This window comes from Vigna radiata, chromosome 4, assembly GCF_000741045.1.
Source record: "Vigna radiata var. radiata cultivar VC1973A chromosome 4, Vradiata_ver6, whole genome shotgun sequence".
Taxonomy (NCBI): domain Eukaryota; kingdom Viridiplantae; phylum Streptophyta; class Magnoliopsida; order Fabales; family Fabaceae; genus Vigna; species Vigna radiata.
In genome coordinates, this window is record NC_028354.1 from 12,053,937 (window position 1) to 12,073,067 (window position 19,131).

Genomic DNA, 19,131 nt, shown 5'->3' on the forward strand with positions numbered 1-19,131 from the left:
AATATAATAAATGAAATTAATATCACAACATTATATTATAAATATAATATATTAATGTTAATTGATTTTACGAGGAAAATAACTTAAAAAGTTATATGGAAAAAATAATAATTTTTATTTATATGAAAAAATAATAAAATATAATAAAACAGAATAAAAAAGTGAAATTATTATTTAATGAGATATAATGAAAAAATTATGATAGGAAAGAATAAGATGATTCACTTTTCATTTTGAGTTTGAAATTATATTATATTGCTCTAAATGTTAAATCTACTTACGATAATAATTTCAATTTAATAAATCATAAAATTGATATTCCAATATTTTGTTTTTGATTGATTTTTGAAAATAATATGTTAAAAATATTATATGGAGTAGAATATTGAGGTTACGAAAAACTGTTTTGATATTTCATATTATTATTATGAATTCGATGATTATCTCATCTTCTCTTATTTGGTTATCTGAATTTTTCTTTCATCTTTTTTTAAGTTACTCAATCTTTTAGTTTTTTAATAATTTATTTGTTGCATATACATAATTTAATTTTATTAAATTTTATATTAAGCACAAATTTTATTATACATTTAAATAGAGGCTTATTCGAAATTGTAGTAACACAACAAGTCCATGACAATTTTATTTTAGGTAACATTTTCTCTCCAAAATGATAAACATGGTTTGTAAAAAAGAAAATGATCCAAACATATGATAATATTTAAAATCCATTTTATTAAAAATATTTTTTTTAAACTAAAAATTAAATATAAAACATTTCGTTAGTAGAAAGTAACATTTAGTCCATGGAAGTCACTATGGCCAGTGATATTGATTTCCAGTTTTAGCACTTCAGATTAATACCATCAAATTAAAAAAAAAAAAAACAAATTTATGTGGAAAGTGTTACAAAAGGACACGTGTTCCAATTAGAAACCTTTTTGTGCACTTAAAGAATCTCCTTGACTAAATATTCCTCTGCAACCAGGATCACGACAAGAACGCCGTCACTTGTCCCTTGAGGAAAAACACTCGAAAGAGACACAACACATGTAGTCTTGGAAACACAGTAAACACAGTCTAATATTACACCAATCACAACCCTCTCGCAAACTCTGTGATGCACATATCTGAATTTGGGACTTTCTCTTCTGTTCCTTTCTCCACCCAACATCACAAATCTTCAACCCTTCTATAATCACGTTCTCTCTAATCCGATTTTTTACATTCCACCACTCCTATCCACAAATGCTTCTGTCAAACCATGCCAATTTATTCTAAATATAGCAGCAATGTCTCCTCTTATCTGGTCTTTTCCTTTTCCAACCCTCTCTTCAAACACCCTTTTTCTTCCATTATCTTCAACACCAAGGCACCAGCTATGAACTAATCAACACCCTTTGGCTCAGAATCCACACTCTCTAGTCTGGTCTCATTCCGGGTTGCAACTCATGCCACATTATTAACCCATTATTTGTGTCTGATCTACACACGACGGTTTCTTTGTCCTCTTATCATCCAAGAAAATAATAAAGACTGTCATCTCTCCCTGTCTCTCTGTCTCTGTGCTCTCTCCCTCTTGACACTGTTCAACCATTAGTTAACATGCCCATATATGGGTTTTCACGTGGAGCTGTTGAAAAAGCATGCATGGTTAATGCCAGTTGTGACTACTCAAAGGCCCTTGTGGCTATTATTTGGTGTCTCCTATACCAGAGCCTTGAGTGGAAGCTTTTCATTATCTAATAACACCCTCTTTCAATTGCTTCTTAAACTCAGCTTCAGATTATATATAACTATATTATTTTGTTTTTATATTATCAGTATTCTTATCAATACATAGTAAGCAAAGCACAGCACGGCTTTAATAAGCCAGAGAAGCTGTTGTTGAGATGGAATTTCCTGATACTGTCAATACAGCCATGTACAAGGGGAGATTCTGCACTAGTGGTGGAGTTAAGTCTCAGCTGGGATATGTTGAAACTGATCCATCTGGTCGATATGGTCGTGTAAGTGTTTTTCTTTGATTCTCATTTCCAATCTTACTTATTGATTTTCCATGTAGAATAGGCTTATAAAGAAGTTGTTGGCAAATATGAATTGGTAATGAATTAGTTGCTATTTCTGGGTCAATTAAGGCTTAATGGATGTTCAATTTGAATTCAGAATTATAACTGATTTCTAAATTACACAAGAGTTAACTTGATTCTTATACTTTATTCCAAGGAGCAATTTAATGACAGAACCATAGTTTGTTTTTGTTGAAGTTAGTTTTATTTAAAGGCTTGGGAATAAAAGGACTTGACTTTGTATAAGTCCATGGTTTTCATGGAGATTACATATTTGAAGATAAAACAATTTTACAATATATAACCAGATGTAAATCTCTTTTACTCAGTTTTTTGTAAAGTTGAATTAGATTTAAAGTTTCAAGAAGTTTCAGACGGTGTAGATTCTAGAACTACTCTATATAAGGATAAAAAATGAGTGGTTTATGCTTGTCTCGGTATTATTTTCATGTTGATCAATCTAATTGACTAATTCACATGCATTCTGGTGATTGTTGGTTCTTGTAGTTCAGGGATGTTCTAGGCAAAGGAGCAATGAAGACTGTGTATAGGGCATTTGATGAGTTACTTGGGATTGAAGTGGCTTGGAACCAAGTCAAGCTTGGTGATGTGTTTCACTCACCTGAACAACTTCAGCGCCTTTATTCAGAGGTTCATCTGCTGAAGCACCTCAACCATGACTCTATGATGATCTTCTATGGTTCTTGGATCGATGTCAACAACAGAACCTTCAACTTTATCACTGAATTGTTCACCTCCGGTACACTTAGAGAGTAATCAATCAATCCCTGAACCTTGATTAAATTAACCATCTATGTTTCATAGGTAGTATATTTGTGTTAACATAATATATTTTATGTTTATAGGTACAGGCAAAAGTATAAGCGAGTAGATATCCGAGCAGTTAAGATTTGGGCTCGCCAGATTCTTAGTGGCTTGGAGTATTTACACAGCCATAATCCTCCTGTAATACATAGAGATCTCAAGTGTGACAACATCTTTGTCAATGGCCATCAGGGGAGGGTCAAGATTGGTGACTTAGGCCTAGCAGCTATACTTCGTAGTTCTCAACATGCCCACAGTGTCATAGGTGAGGATTTGGAATTTGCTTAAAATTTTTGATTTTGAGGTGAAGTGATTTCCAAGAACCTGAGCAACACAAGTTTTAACTGTCAAGGACCAAATTGTACATTATCAGTAGTTAATCTGTCTAGTCCGTGTTATAAACTGAAATTTTATGTTTTATGTGAACAATCAGGCACACCAGAATTCATGGCACCAGAACTGTATGACGAGAAATATAACGAGCTGGTAGACATATATTCCTTTGGTATGTGCATGATAGAGTTGCTTACTTTTGAGTTCCCATACAGTGAATGCGCCAACCCAGCTCAAATATACAAGAAAGTTACTTCGGTAAGCATAAGTGAACACTCGTTCCAATTTTCCCTTCATTTAACATTATTCATTGATTTCTAATACTTTGAATAATTTGATATACCAGGGGAAGCTACCTAATGCGTTTTACAGAATCCCAGATTTGGAAGCCCGGAAGTTTGTCGGAAGATGTTTGTCAAATGTCTCAGATAGACCATCAGCAACGGAGCTCTTGTTGGACCCTTTTTTAGCTGTGGACCAACTTGAAATACCATTGCCACCAAACATACCATTATTTCCAAATCACACTCTACAGCTTAATTCCGCTCCACTAGTTCCCATTGAGCATCATCATGATCAAACAAAGAGTGCAGAAATGACAATTACTGGTTCAATAAACGAAGAGGACAACACAGTTTTCCTCAAAGTGAGGATCTCTGACATAACAGGTATGCACAATTTCATCCCGATTTAGATAGTCTCGGTCAATAATCATGGTCTATCACACTATGTGTCACATAAAATTGATAGTATGAAATCGTTTAATGAATAAACACAGTCTCACTAAATTTTTATACGATACATAATCAAAGCATTGATAAAACTTGATTATGCAGCACAGAAATTGGCCAGAACCATGTACAAATTTCTTACTAAAGATTTTTTTTTTTTTCTTACTAGGGCACACGAGACATGTGTTCTTCCCATTTGATACATTAAAAGACACGGCTATTCAGGTGGCGATGGAGATGGTGCAAGAACTTGAGATTAGCCACTTGGAACCATTAGAGATTGCTGCAATGATAGATCATGAGGTATCAGCTTTAGTTCCAAGTTGGAGGGACAGGGTTAAGTGTCACCACCAACGACAACACAGCTTTAACTACGAAGAAGATGAAGATGTCAATAACCACCACCCCTTCTTCTTATCATCTTCTCCATCATCGCCTCGTGGTTCTGGCCACATGTCTGCTTCCAACTCCTTCAAAACCCTTGTTCGCGGCCACCATTACCCTTTTGCTCAAGAAGGGTCTCAAGGTACCTACTCCTTTTCACTTAACTAAATATTTTGAATGTAATCAGAACTATACAAAAATTTTGCTACTTGTAAGACTCGTAATTAACTTGTAACACGAACACGTCGCAGATGACGTGTTCATGAACAACGACGACGCAAGCTCTCAAGCCTCGATGAACTCCTTCAAGTGTTCAACCTTCCAATTCTGCGACCCGTGCCACGAAGACGAGCACGACGGAACCGAACGCAACAAGTGCACCACATTATCGTGCCGTGGCGGCGAAGAAGGCGAACCCCGTTTGGCGAACCCGGTTTTGAACCCGCCGAGGATGGAGTGTTCGTGCGGGTGCAGGTTTGGGTCGGGTCACGGGTGCCCGAGGCTGACTCGGATCCGGTCGTGCCCGCACGAGCGGCGGAGCCTGCAGCTCCAACGGTCGATGATGTTGGAGGAGATTTACAAGTACAAAAGACGCTTCTTCAACACCATTGGTGCCGTTGAGAACATCGGGTTTGGGCATCCACTAAGAGGCGGTGTGTGCTTTCCTCGTGTGTAGATTCAGAGCTAAGAAGCTCTTCTTCTTCTTCGTGTGAAAATATCAAATATGTGTATAATTAATAAATCTGCGTGTTTGAAAAGACCATGTGGCTTGTTTTTAAGGATGTTCTGCATGTTCTTAATCTTCCACTCTGTCTGCTACCAAATTTGAACAGAGTACTTTTCATTTATATGTCATTATCATTAATGCAAGCTTTTAAATTATGGTTCTGGTTGTAGCTTTGTTGCGCTTTTTTATGTTGTTCAAAATTATAAATATATGTAGTTAATGTTCTGGCACACAGGGAATATTTTACTTTACTGGATTTCTATTTATCTTTAAGTTCCCTCCAAAGAAAAAAAAAGGAAATCGTTCACATTATTATTCCATTTTCTGACTGCATATAACTGCTTTCGGCTGGCCCAAGACGAAGGGAACCAAGAAAAAAGCCAGGCCCATTAGCCCACAACAGCCAAAAAGCCTGCATCTGCAGCCTTTTTATTTTATTTATTTATTTTCTTTTCGTTTCTACAGTCACTTCCATTGAAAAGCCGGTATGCAGCCCTCATAACCAACCGAACCATTGTCCCTGTATACACGTGGCGCAATATCACATGCAAGCGATGATACACCGTAGACCTGCGTTGCAGGGAAGCATGTAACTAGAAAGTCGTGCTCTCCACGCGAAATGGAGTGCAGCCACGAAGGGTCCCTTGCATTCCAAATTCAGGCTTCGAGAAAAGCTCCTTTCTAACCCCAACGCCATCATTCCTCTTCATCGTTTCATTCATCCAACGACGTCGTCTCCTTTTCCGTTCTCTCCCTGAATTCCGTATCCACAGTTTTCTGATTCATGATTCATCCAAAAAAATCTAGAAGAATAAACCAACAACGTCGTTATCTTGATTGTTCTCCGTCATCGCTATATCATCGCTCATCAAATTCCCGCTGCGTAAAAAACGACATTGATTATCTTTCAAACAATATCATCGGTGAATCTCATTCTGATTCATCTTATTCGCGTGGGTACGTGACGTTTCCGGAGCGACGCCGTTGTGGTCACAATGCGGCGCTGCAACAGCCAGATTCCGGCGCCGCTTCCGTCACCGATCCCGACTGGGAGAGGGATGCGATCCGCCGCGAGCGAGATCTTCAGCCAGTTCCTGGAGAAGTCACTGCATCTGCCGGAGCTGACGCTACCGGTAACGCACCTCCCGCCGGCTCCAGCGGAGATCGACTTCCGGTCGCTGCCGCTGGCCTCCTCCGATCTGATGTTGCGCTCCGCCAGAGAGTTCGGGGCGTTCCGCATCCGGTGCCACGGGATCTCCGGCGTCGAGCTCCAAACTATGGCGGACGAAGCCGAGAGCGTTTTCCAGAAATTGCGAAACGTCGCCGTCGAGCTTAACGGAACTGACGGAGAACTTATTCCCTGCGTTCGCTCTAGCAAAGGGTCAATGGAATTTACCGTCAACGATATTATCCGCGATCAAGCGGATCGGAACTTTTGGTATTCATTACACTCTTTCTTTTTCTTTTTTTAGTTTGCAGTTATGGTTGATTCTCCATTGTTTCGTTTCTTGATGTTTGGTTTATGATCAACTTTTTTCATGTACTGTTGTATTGGTATTATACCGTATAAATTTACCGCCACCTTTTTGCATGCAAACTATACTTTATTTTTTACCATGAATAATAGAAAAGAACTACTTCAGTATTATTGTTATACTGTCCACTTTTACGATGCTTGATATCAATTTTAATTGCCTAATTGTTTCATGACACCCACTTATTTTCATCTACGATCACTTAAAAACTACTTTTAATAATAAAATTATTCCTACAAAAACTTAATAGAGCCCTCAGCTGGAGAAACATTCATTGTATCTTTAAAGTTACATATTGCATAGGTATATTTATGTATAGGTATGTTTATATATTTAATATTTATCTTATTATTTAGAAGTAGTGGAATAGTAGATTTATGGAATAAGATAGAAAAACTATGGGATTTTTTCGTTTCGAATTCAGTTCCAAAACTTCAATATATCAAACTTCTAGTTACCTTTGGACCTGAATTCTTTATCTCATACTGATAAAAAATATTATATTAAAATAATAATAATAATAATAATAATAATTGTAAATAAAATATTATAATGAAACTATAATTTATGAAATTGTATTTCGAATGTAAGTTATCATCACTCCTTTTATCAAGATAATGTAGTATTATTCGTGGAATTTAATGCAAAAATGGATATTAAACTAATTATTGTGCAGATTCTATTGGATGGAAATTTGAAACAGAGGAAATATGCAGATTATTTAGGATTTTATTTTCATTATTCAACTAAAGTTAAACCATGACCTTGTTAATAGTTTTGTAATTCAATCCAAATAAAAATTTCAATTTCTTATCAAAATATATGCATACTCATTAAATATAATTTTTAATACCAATAAAAGTTAAAAACCACTGCTAATAATTTAATTATTAAACTTTAAATATAAAATTATAATTAATTTAATATATGTATATTAATATTAAAAAAAATTGAGACAATTTTTTTCTTAAACATGATTTTATAGAGGTATATTAGTGTCAGTAATGAAGTTGTTTTATGTGATGAATATCATGCAGGGTTCACATGGGGAATGTTGCAAGTAGATTGGATAGTATAGTTGAGCAAGTGAGTCTGGTTCTACAGGACAACACATCTGTAGAGTTTCAGGAGCGGATTCAAGATACAGAGTCTGTGATTTGCTTGTGCAGGTATCCACACGATAATGTTACCAAACAAAATGAAGACTCTTCGGTTAAGAGAAAAGACAGATATTGTGATCATGCTTTGCGTTTCTACCTTCCAATGGAACAATGTATATTTTACGTCCAAACTGAAAGAGGTCCCCTATCATTTGACGCAGGTCCACATAATATAGTTGTCACAGTTGGCAAACAATTACAGGTAATTTCATTTTTGTTTCACACTTCTCAACTTTCAATTTCATCTTTTCTAAGTGTCAAGTTTGTTGTACTAAAGACATATTTTAAAAACTCAGTATTTTTTCTTTATGATTTGATCACACATGATACAATTGATAGTGTACTACCCTACAAAGGATATTTTCTACTATTCACTTAAGGATAATCTGCTAATGGTTGGAATCCAAAAATGATTTCATATTACTGTCTAACATGTAGTAACCATAGTTTTTAAGTGTGCGGCTGGTACTGAATGAAAACAATCAATGTGTAATTATTTTGATTGTTAATGCATCTTTTTATTTATAAAACCGAATGGATTTTTTTGTTCATTTTAAGATTTTGTATAGTTTGGTTTCATCATGTAGGAGTGGAGTGATGGTCAATTCAAAAGTGTTCCTGGGGAAATGATCTTCATGCCGAGTTTACAGAGTAGCTCTGCTTCTTTCTCCATAGAGCTTATATGTTCAGCCCCTTCAAATGTTCCAAGTCAGGGTTTAAACAATTCTGAAGACTCTGACAAAATAATATCCTTGGCTGATCAACTTCTTTTTGTATTTTGTCTTATATTTTTATACAAATTTTTATACTTCGTGTTTTCCTGATCCCCAGAACACGGTTGCACCATTTTTATTTATTTGGATGCCTGTTGCGTGGTCATGATGTAGCTGTTACCCAGATACATCAACTTTTTCTTCTGTAATTTATTTATAAAAAGCCATTTTGATGTACAGTTTGGTTGTAATGATTTGAGGATTGAACGTAGCGAAAATGAATATTCAATTCAAGATTGTAAAAACACAGGATGCAAAAATTTGTAGATTGACCATTTAATTTGACGAATCATGGTTTATATTATTATGACTTTGTTTCATAAAATGACGATAAACAAATCTTCCATTCAAATGAACTTAACTAAACTCAATGAAAACACGGCCCAAAAAGGAGGCCTCTGGAACAGTTCTGTGGACCGGTTTTGTTGATCCAATTCAGGTTTCAGAAACTAAACTCAATGAGTTTAGTGAGTTGTTAGAAGTAATTTTATTATTATAGTGTTGGACAACATGTATATTCATTCTTATAATGTTATTTATGTTTTGATTCTTCGTATTATGTTTTTTTAACAAATAAGAATCATGGAGAATGATTCTTTCTAAACGATAGAGGAGAAATATTATGTTTGATGGTTTTTTGTTTCAGTCAAATTAGTGGCAGTGGGAAAGGAAGTAAGAGAAATCTTACTATTTCTTTCATTGTCTTTAACGTACGAACTGTTCACTTCTTTTAATGATAAAAAATAAAATTATTATTATTATAATTATGAAAGTAAATTTAAATAATTTTTATAATTTTATTATGGATAATATTTGTGTAATTTTAAATAATCTTTTCATTATAATAGTTATTTTAGATTAAAAATAGTTAAAATTTTAGAGAAAAAAACGGTCAAAAAGCAAATGATTGAATTTAAAATAAAAAACGGTCATTTAAATAATAAAATTAATAAAATGATTATTTTGATTTAAAAAATATTTAAAAAATAAAGTTAGAAATAAAATGTATCTACCGTAAAAAGGAATACTTATGGATAAATTTTAGGTTGTGCCTTGATTTTGCATCCACGGATAAATTTTAGGTGGTGTCAAATATCACATTATTTTTAACTCCATATTGTACATTATCACGTACTGGATAGTGTGAAATATTTATCAATTTAGTATACGATTGTGTTTATCAAACACTACAAGAAAAATCACATTTTATGTAAGTTAAAAAAATTGTATATATGTAAAATAGTATTACATATAAATTATATACAAAAAATAAAATAGTTATAGATAATATTACATATGAATTTTTTCATATATAATTACATACGGAAATTCATAACAGGATATCAATAAAAGTTTGTTTGTATCAATGACATCAGTAATAAACTTGACCATTATAACAAAAATTACACATTTTACATAGACAACACTTAAACCACAAACAAACATACATTAATACATAAGTTCTAAATAATATAAATAAGTTCTAGATTGTAATAAAATCATACAAATAAGTTGTAAACATGATTAATAATCACGATAATCATTTTCATCTTGTGGTTGATCTTGTGGTTGAACATCATTGTGTGACTAATTTTGTTGTTCATTATTTTGCAGTTGAAAAAATTGTTGTGCAATTGTGGCTGCCATAAGTGGAAGGTATTGAGTGATGTCTTACTTTTTGGGTTTTGAGATTGCTAGAAGTAGAAAAAGTATTCTTTTGTCTCAATGCAAATATGTTTTGGATCTTCTCATCAAAATAGGGATGCTTGATACAACATTGGTTAGCACACCTATGAACTTCTCCTCCAACGTGTCTTCTAAAGGAGATCTCGTTGATGACCATGCTACATTCAGAAGGCTGATAGGGAGGTTTATCTATCTCACCAACATGTATCTTGATATCACCTATGTTGTTCATCATTTAAGCTAATATGTTGCTTCTCCAACCATGCTCCACCATCAAGCCGATTTCATAAACTTGCAATATATCAAACAAACACCTAGTCAATGTATCTTTTGAAAAGCCACTAACAATGTTACTTTGAAAGCTTACGATGACTTTGACTGGGTCAGTTTCCCTAACTCTTGTAAATCCACCACTGGCTACATTGTCTATCTAGGTGACTCACCAATATCATGGAAATCTAAAAAGCAAACCACTGTATCACGAGGCTCCTCTGAGGTAGAGTATCGCTCCTTCGCCCGTCTGTTAAATTTAGTGGCGCAACAACCTTATGAAAGACCTGCACCTTTCCTTCTCCCAACCTGCCATCATCTACTATGATAACATGTCTACCATCAAAATCGACAATAATCAAGTCTTCCATGAAAGGACAAAATATATCGAAATCGATTGTCATCTTTGTTGATAAAGGGAGCAAATTTGAGTAAAGTAATTTTGGCGATGCTCCAATTGTGTTTAAACTATTTTTTATGTTGTTTAAATGTTCCTGATGAAATTAACCAATTATTCAATTTGTTAAAATGCATGTATAGAAGAACTAGGTTCTTAACTGATTATAAATTCTATTAATATACAAGTCAGGAAAAACCTAACTCTTTGTTTTAATCGATTACGTTAATTACACAATCGATTAGAATTACCATAAATGTGTTTTTATATATAAATGGGTTTGATTTCATTTCCTAAGGATATAACACATACTCAGAACATTAATTTGAGAGCAAAAAACAACAACCAGACATTCTTAGAGGACAAAGAACATCAATTTGTTTAAATCAATATTACAAGCATTCAAGCATGGTTGGATGTGGCTAAGGAGTGAAGGATTATGGTTTTTTGGGTAAAATTTGCCCTGAGGTGTTTTTATTTCTTTCTTTTGCAGTAAATTTTAGACAAGGTTTTTAAGGTGATTGTGTGTAGTATCACCATAAAGAATTGTTGTTGTTTACATAGGTGATCTTATAGTACTGTAAAGTGAATTCACCTCGAACTCATGTTGTTTGGAAGAAGACTGATGTAAACTCTAAGAGTTGAACAAGTATAAAATCGTGTGTATCTTGTTTTACTATCTTTACTTAATTTTGTTAAAATCTTTGATAGATTGAAAATTTTATTTTTAAACAAGTTTTATACACCAAACGTTTCAAAAAGGGTAAAATCAATTTATAAACCAATTCACTTTTGGTTGAGATCTATACGTCCAAACATTCTAATAATCTTATTCGAAAAAAACTCAAGAGAACATTGTCAAGCTTTACCATACATACTACTTTGCAACTTGGCAATATATTAACCATTAACCAATCATCTTCCTCATTCCACCTTTCAGAACATCAATTTCAATACATGGTATATGAAATAATATACAAGTTCCTTTCAAGTTTCATTCTCTTTTTTCCTTTCTCTCTAGCCTGTGAGTCTACTGCTCATGCCTAGGTTCACACCATGTACTTTTACCACACACATAAATGACTTCACGCAAGACTCTTGGGTACAAAAAGCTTCCATTGCAACTCTTTCATAAAGAAAAAGAACTAAGTTTGTCCCTGTGAGTCCATCCATGCAGACTTTGCTTTTTTACTTTGCATTTCACTTTGAATCTTATCCTTTTGTTTGCAGCCTTCTACTTTCTTCTATGTCTATTTTTATTATTAATTTTTATGTGTCTTTAACATGTTATGTTGTAAAAGTTTATTTATTCATTATTTTAGTTATTTTGTAATGTTTGATTGCTGTGATTTTTTTAAAATTTATGTAAAATATTATTAAACGAAAATGCATAATAAATCAAACATTTATTATTTGTGATTATCAATATTTAATTTCTTTGCTTAATATTATACACTTTTTAAATGGATACCAAGTTAATTTCTTAATAAAATATATTAGACATCCTTAGAAATTTTGTATATGATTTATTTATCTAATTTTCATCTTCTTTCCCTTCGATTACTATTTGCTATTGATGAAACCATTTTCGGGATGGTGTTTCATTTTCGTCATCACCCACTCGCTTTTAAATGAAATCAATTTATTTTTATCAAATAATACTTATATTAAAAGGTATTTTGAAGCTAAAAAAAATAAACTTGACAACCAATTTATATTTTTCATTTTTGATATCTTATTTATAAGTTTAACTAGTTAAAATAAAAGATTTACCAAATATTTAGGTGTTTCGATTGAATTTGTTTGAAAGTCGGTCGTCCTTCTTTGTTTTGCTAACGCAATTCACTTCCATGGGTGGTTGACCTGCAAAAAACACTTACGCTCAAGTCAGATATGTTTCATAAAGAAATCTATATTTTATTAGGATAGAAGAATATAGGAAAAGATAATTGTACCTGGACATCAATTCTATATTTATAGGACTTGTGACAACCAAGTCCATTGATTAACCATTAATGCAGTATATTTTTAAGCAATCAAACCCAATAATCAACAAGAATCAATACCGTATATTTGTAAGGCGTAAGACAATTTGACCCATTAATAGCGGATAATTAGGTACACCAATATCGATCATTTCTAACTTCCTCTTTTATATTTATTCTACTTTGAAAAATGCCAATTAATTGTTTTACTCGTTTCTATAGAAGACATAGATGCATTTATTTTTCTCCCTCTACTCATAAGACACGATTTTAATATTTTTACATATTGGGCAAGATATTTTCTTTTTGTTTTTTATTTTTAAAGCTTAATATACTCTCAATTAAGTTGTTTTATTATTAAGTTAGTCTTACTTTTCTCGTTACCTTTTAAACTCTCAATTAAGTTTATTTGTTAATTAAATTAATATTTTTATAATCTTAAAATTATTCGTTTTAATAATATAACAATATATATTTGTATTTTTTTTATATTATATCAAGTTTAATGACAACATTAAATTATTTTTTGTATTATAAGATTGAGTATCTCTCGATCATGTATAGTCTTTGAACAAGTATATGTTAGACTCTTAAATTGACATAATCTAAGACAATTGACGCCTAGGTCCATTTAGGTAAAAAATTCATAAACTTCAAACTTAAATAATGTGTTTCATAAGTTATATTAATTACATTTTTATTAATTATGTTAATTACATTTTTATTAATTACACATTTACTAACACGATATACTGATTTAAACATTGTGATGGAATGTCTTTTAAAATACAATCATTTTCGTCTTAAAGAATACAAACATTTAAAAGAAAGACAAATTAAATATTCAAGGTTGGACATTTGAAAATTTATAAAATACATTCTCACTCTGCAAGAACATTTCTAGTATTATCTTTTAACATACTTCAATTATTATAATGATTATCATGCATAAAGAGTTATAGTTTTGTAAAAATATATTATTTTCGTTTCCAAAATGTATAAAAAAAAAAAAAAAAACTTCTCAACTCATTACAATATACAGTAAACTGGGGTGTCATTTCGTTTTCCTTATGTATAACCCTTTTAAGCCAAACACAAATTAATATTAACAATGAGTTTTCATATGCAAAATTATTTATTTATGAATTTATAACTTTTTTAAACATATACGTGTAACCCTTTTTAAGGCAATTGCACCAACTGATAACAATATATATTTTGTAAGTTTTAGATACTATTTACTATGTTTTATAAATGTGTAGTATTCTGTTGGTGAAATAATTATATATTGTAATTCAATTGAAAAATGGTCATATAACGTTTAAGGTAATTATTGTAAAAGTAAATAAGTTATTGCATATGATGATTTTTTTTTATTCAACGATATTATAAAATTATTTTATTTTGTAGAACAACTTTTATTTATATTTTTTAACTGGCCACGCATATAATTGTTTTATATGTGATATTAAATTATTATTATTAGAACATTAAATTTATATTTAAAATACTTACTATGAACAACATATAACATTGTAAACATAAAAATAGAAAGAAAGAAAAAACATCTTCCCCGTGTATTTTTCTATTCAAATTATATTTTTCCATTGCTAACAAATGTTTGTGAAGATTTTCCTTTTCTTCTGAAATCGTTTTGTTTGAAGGCGTTCCAATATATATTCCAACTTCACAACTCAAGGATGAGGTTTTATATTTGTTTTTCTTTTTTCTTAAATTGTATCCATAATTCTATTTACACGAGTAGTAATTTTTGTTCTCATATTCGTACTTAGTAATATCTATATATTTCATGCTTATTAGATTAAAATAAGTACATCTAATTTCTTCAACCGAGAAAAAGGAGGTTGAATTGTTTTTTATTTCTTTCAGAAACTGGTTTCTTTTTTATGTTTTAAAAATTTTTGCCAATTAACAATATTAGTATGCATTACTAAGATTCAAAAAGCTACAAAGAAAAATAAGAAAGATATTTATAATAAACAAAAAAACAAAATACAAATAATATTTATACTGGTTTATAACGAATTTACATTCAGTTTTACTAGTAATTTTAACCAGAAATTTTGCTAAAGATCAAAAGTTTCATATTACAAGTTTCATATTACAAGTGTACCTATATATAATTCTAAAACAAAGATAAGAAAACCTTGAAAAAACTTTTTAAGAAATAAAAGATTAGGTGATATTTCACACAATAGCCACAACTGATAAGTTATGCTTCACATAATCTCATAAACTTGTACACAAAGGCGAATTACAACATAAGAAATTTAATTACCGAGCAAAGATATAAGAAAGATATCATATATATAAAGATATTACAACCAAAACCTATAGTCAAGAGAAAACTCCTTCAATTTTTTAATAATTTTGAATAAAAATGTTTTATGCAAAGATGAAATGCTCAAAACTCTTATACACATGTTCTGTTCATCTTAGGATTTCAAATTGAAATGAAACGAGAGAGGATGCAAGATTTAAAAGAAAACTAAGTAATTGTTAGTATTAATAAATTATATTAGTAACTTAATCGACTAATATGTCTTAATCACATTTGTTTTTTAAAACTTGTTGGATTAATCAATTATGTAAGTGATTTAATCTATAAAAATATTTCGGTTTTATATTTATATTTTGAGTTTAATTAAAAATTTGCCTAAATTAAGACTAGTTAATTATTATTTGATTAAGATGAATTAAGAGGATTTTTTTTTTTTAACTTTACAAACATACTATAAACACACACTAAACCAAAAGTTGATTTATCTAAACAAACAACACTCATAACATTTGAACATCATAAAAAATAACTAATTGAACCTTTTTTTTATTGACATAGTAACATATTCCTATATTAACTATCCTTTACAAATATATATATATATATATATATATATATATATCTTTTAATCGAATTTGAACGTTTTTTCTCAACACAAGGTTGATTGGTCAGTTTCATCATCCGTGCTGGAGATGATGGATCAGATACACTAACTCGAGAATCTAATATGATTAATCAAACTAAATGTAGTTTAACAAAGGTAAACCACGAATTAACCAATTAATACCATTAAGATATAATTGAGTAACAATTAGGCAAAGAAAAACTCAGAATGCATAGTATAACTATAAGGTTCATATAAGGTGGTTGGCTTACAATAATTATAATATTCAATATAATTTAACTCAAATTAATACTAATTTAAGAATTAAAGTGTCTTACGTAGATACATGCAAGCTATCTATTCAAACAATCAAGATCTCTTTATCTTAGAGAAATTGAAGACTAAAGTAATCCAAAAGTTGAAACTTATAAATATAAAAGAAAAAGTTTAGAGATACATGTAAAAAATAAAAATAATCAGAAGAAATAAGAAAAAGGAAGAGGTTTTACATTTCTAATATACTTTGCTAAAATTTGTAATAAATTTTATGGAAACTATTATTGAAAAAAACATAGTAATTGTTTAATTAACTTAGAAATTTTGGTTAATCATGGAGAGGAAACGATACAATTCGAGTGGTTACAACGTCGTAGTTGGAGGCCCCATGAGAATCTATGCTAAAAAGCATAAATAATTTTTTTAACACCTTATATTACGGAAAAAATAAAGAAAATCACACCATATCGTCCTATGAGATTATGGTAGCAACGTCTCTGAAAATGTAATAGATGATGATGTTTCAGCAAAACATCACATCAGAAAAAGACAATGAAAATGAATTTGAATGATTGAAGAGTCATAGTCGAAATAAAAACTCCACAATTATGATCTAATTTCACTATTAGGGTGTCCTTATATAGATGCACATGAGATGGTGATACAACCAAAGAATCAAACCCTAATTAAGATTAGCTACATATGTATATATGTCTTGTATAGGGTTTGTGTGAAAAGTAAATTTTTTCTTTTATAAGGACATGTTGTTTGATTATTATTTTATTTCAGAATATTTTATGGCATAATTTTAAAATCTAATATTTAGAAAATATGAATAAATGAAGAATGCAAGATAATGTAAAAATAAATAATAAAATATCGAAGTAATTAAGAGACGTTTTGGTTATTTTAATTGTAAGACTAATATTATTAAATGGTTTTTTAAAAAAACTAGAAACTAATTTTTAAAATTCAGAAGAGATACCTAACATCTTGATTGCCATGCGTGTTTTAATGCATATTAATAGAAAATGAAATTTATCAACAAGAACAAAGATGGTACATAGAGCTATGTATTTTTTTTTCTTTTCAAAATTTAATAAAGTTTCATTTTAATTATTGAAGTACTTTATTACAATAAAACACCCTTCTGTCGGTTTTTATATTCACAATGCGAATTTTATGTTATGTGGTAAATTAATGGATATAACTTTTCAAACTTAAAAATATTAAAATAAAAATATAAAAAAAATCAGTAAAGTTAGGTTTGTTTTAGCTATATATATATATATATTATAATTTGATATAGATTATCTAAATATCCAATTTATCCTGTTTTAATGTATATTCATTTATGATAAATTTTTAGTCAACTTTTAACATATTTCTTCATGTTAAAAACATATATATTTTGAACATAAGATTAAATATTAATAAATAGTTTAATAATAGATAAATAATAAATTTAATAAGCAATAAATTTTACTAAAATAAAATATAATTTATAATTTGAACATTATATTAAAAAATAAATTTTAATTTTAATTCAACTTTATAAAATTATTTATAAAATAATATTTATATAATAAAATTGAATTGAATTTAATGTTTAATTTTTTAATATAATATTATATAATAGAAAATTACATGAGAGACGATAGGTGGAGGAAACAAATTGTAGGCATGTTGTGAGCTGGAGATGACATAGACAGAGGGCAAAGATAGTGACAGTGAGCATGGTTACTGATTTGAGCAAAATATGAATTTAATGGTGAAAAAAGAGTAAACACGTGCCAAAGTGGAAAAAAAAATAGATTTTCTACATTTGCTCTTCTTCTCCCTTTTAAAGTTTAAAGTATTCTTATGATTTTGCTTTTAAAGACATAAAATAAAAGTAAGAAAATAATATTATATAAATTCTTTTTTTATCTAGATTTTTAAATGATGAGAGTATTGAACAATATTGGAATAAGTTTTTCAATAAAAAGTAAAAAGCGATATTTAGTTTTGAAATCATTTTTCAAGTTTATTTTTACAATTTGTTTATATTTTCATAAACGATGTTAATGTTTTAATAAGTTAAAATTTAAGTATTGTTTCGGTTGGATTGGGATCCGAGGTTAACCGTCCTCAATCCTAGCATCTTCTGACTGCAGATATGACTTTCACTATACTAATTCGTTTGTCCAGTGTTTAAGTTGTCCGGCTGGTGATGGTCCTGCAAAAAATACTTCATTATGATAATAATTGGGAATAAGATCATTTTACCTAAACATTAATATTGTATCTTTTGGCCTCTTAATTGTCCAACCCATTAATCATATTAATTATTCGTTAATATATATATTTGTGCAATATAATCTATCAATCACCCATAAATATCATATATTTGCCTTTGATACGGTCATTAAATATATTAACGGGTCATTAATGACATCCATCTTACCTGACTCGTGATCATTGGATTACGGGTCGGTGCGGATGACACTCCATTCGAACGGTCGACTGATCGTGTATAGTACATTAAGCCCCCAAGCCCTGAGCAACTGTTTACAGGTGCGAAGGGGTTTTATAAGTCAGGAAGTTAAGCAGTAGCAGGGACAGCTGGATCAAATGCGATTACAGGTGATTGTCTTCTTCTACCAAGGAGCTTTCTGGTCGAAGTAGATTGGTTTGTACAGTCACCGAGTAAGTTGTCGTTCCGCTCTAGGTAGAGGTGATTCGATTGTGGAATCACCGAGCGGTGTGTTTGCTTTGCTCTTGGTTGAGATGATTCACGTGGAATCATTGAGCAAGTCGTCATTCTGCCCAGTGCAGAGGTGATTCATCTGTGGAATCACCGAGCGGTGTGTTTGCTTCGCTCTTGGTTAAGATGATTCGTATATGGAATCACCGAGCGTGTCGTCATTCCGCTCTGTGTAGAGGTGATTCGTCTGTGGAATCACTGAGTGGTGCGTTTGCTATTCACCAAAATGACTACTATTCGCCTCTTCTTTGCCATGGCAGCCATTCGTCATTGGCCACTTCATCAATTGGATATCAAGAATGCCTTTCTACATGGTGATCTTGAGGAA

General features: G+C 30.9%; 2 protein-coding genes across 3 annotated transcripts; both read left to right on the forward strand.

Moving 5' to 3' along the window:
- Positions 1 to 1,088: 1,088 nt before the first annotated feature.
- LOC106758174 (probable serine/threonine-protein kinase WNK5) lies at positions 1,089 to 5,231 on the forward strand. The gene is made up of 7 exons (XM_014641114.2): positions 1,089 to 2,009; positions 2,577 to 2,842; positions 2,936 to 3,159; positions 3,328 to 3,485; positions 3,574 to 3,895; positions 4,128 to 4,484; positions 4,594 to 5,231. The coding sequence occupies exons 1-7, from the start codon at positions 1,893 to 1,895 to the stop codon at positions 5,016 to 5,018; spliced, it is 1,869 nt and encodes a 622-aa protein (XP_014496600.1). The 5' UTR covers positions 1,089 to 1,892; the 3' UTR covers positions 5,019 to 5,231.
- Positions 5,232 to 5,402: 171 nt separating this feature from the next.
- On the forward strand, positions 5,403 to 8,716 carry LOC106758857. Of its 2 annotated transcripts, XM_014641855.2 has the most exons (4): positions 5,403 to 6,507; positions 7,642 to 7,773; positions 7,926 to 7,966; positions 8,352 to 8,408. In XM_014641855.2, exons 1-3 carry the CDS (start codon positions 6,065 to 6,067, stop codon positions 7,933 to 7,935), a joined length of 585 nt encoding a protein of 194 aa, XP_014497341.1. In that variant the 5' UTR covers positions 5,403 to 6,064; the 3' UTR covers positions 7,936 to 7,966; positions 8,352 to 8,408. The 2 variants fall into 2 exon arrangements, with proteins under 2 accessions (XP_014497341.1, XP_014497340.1); XM_014641854.2 differs by having other exon boundaries at positions 7,642 to 7,966; positions 8,352 to 8,716.
- The last annotated feature ends 10,415 nt before the right edge of the window (positions 8,717 to 19,131 follow it).

Coding starts and splice junctions, on each gene's coding strand:
- LOC106758857 (XM_014641854.2), top strand. CDS start 6,065: ATGCGGCGCTGCAACAGCCAGATTCCGGCGCCGCTTCCGTCACCGATC. Junction 6,508..7,641: donor CAAGCGGATCGGAACTTTTG/GTATTCATTACA, acceptor AATATCATGCAG/GGTTCACATGGGGAATGTTG. Junction 7,967..8,351: donor CAGTTGGCAAACAATTACAG/GTAATTTCATTT, acceptor TTCATCATGTAG/GAGTGGAGTGATGGTCAATT.
- LOC106758174 (XM_014641114.2), top strand. CDS start 1,893: ATGGAATTTCCTGATACTGTCAATACAGCCATGTACAAGGGGAGATTC. Junction 3,486..3,573: donor TATACAAGAAAGTTACTTCG/GTAAGCATAAGT, acceptor TTGATATACCAG/GGGAAGCTACCTAATGCGTT. Junction 4,485..4,593: donor TGCTCAAGAAGGGTCTCAAG/GTACCTACTCCT, acceptor AACACGTCGCAG/ATGACGTGTTCATGAACAAC.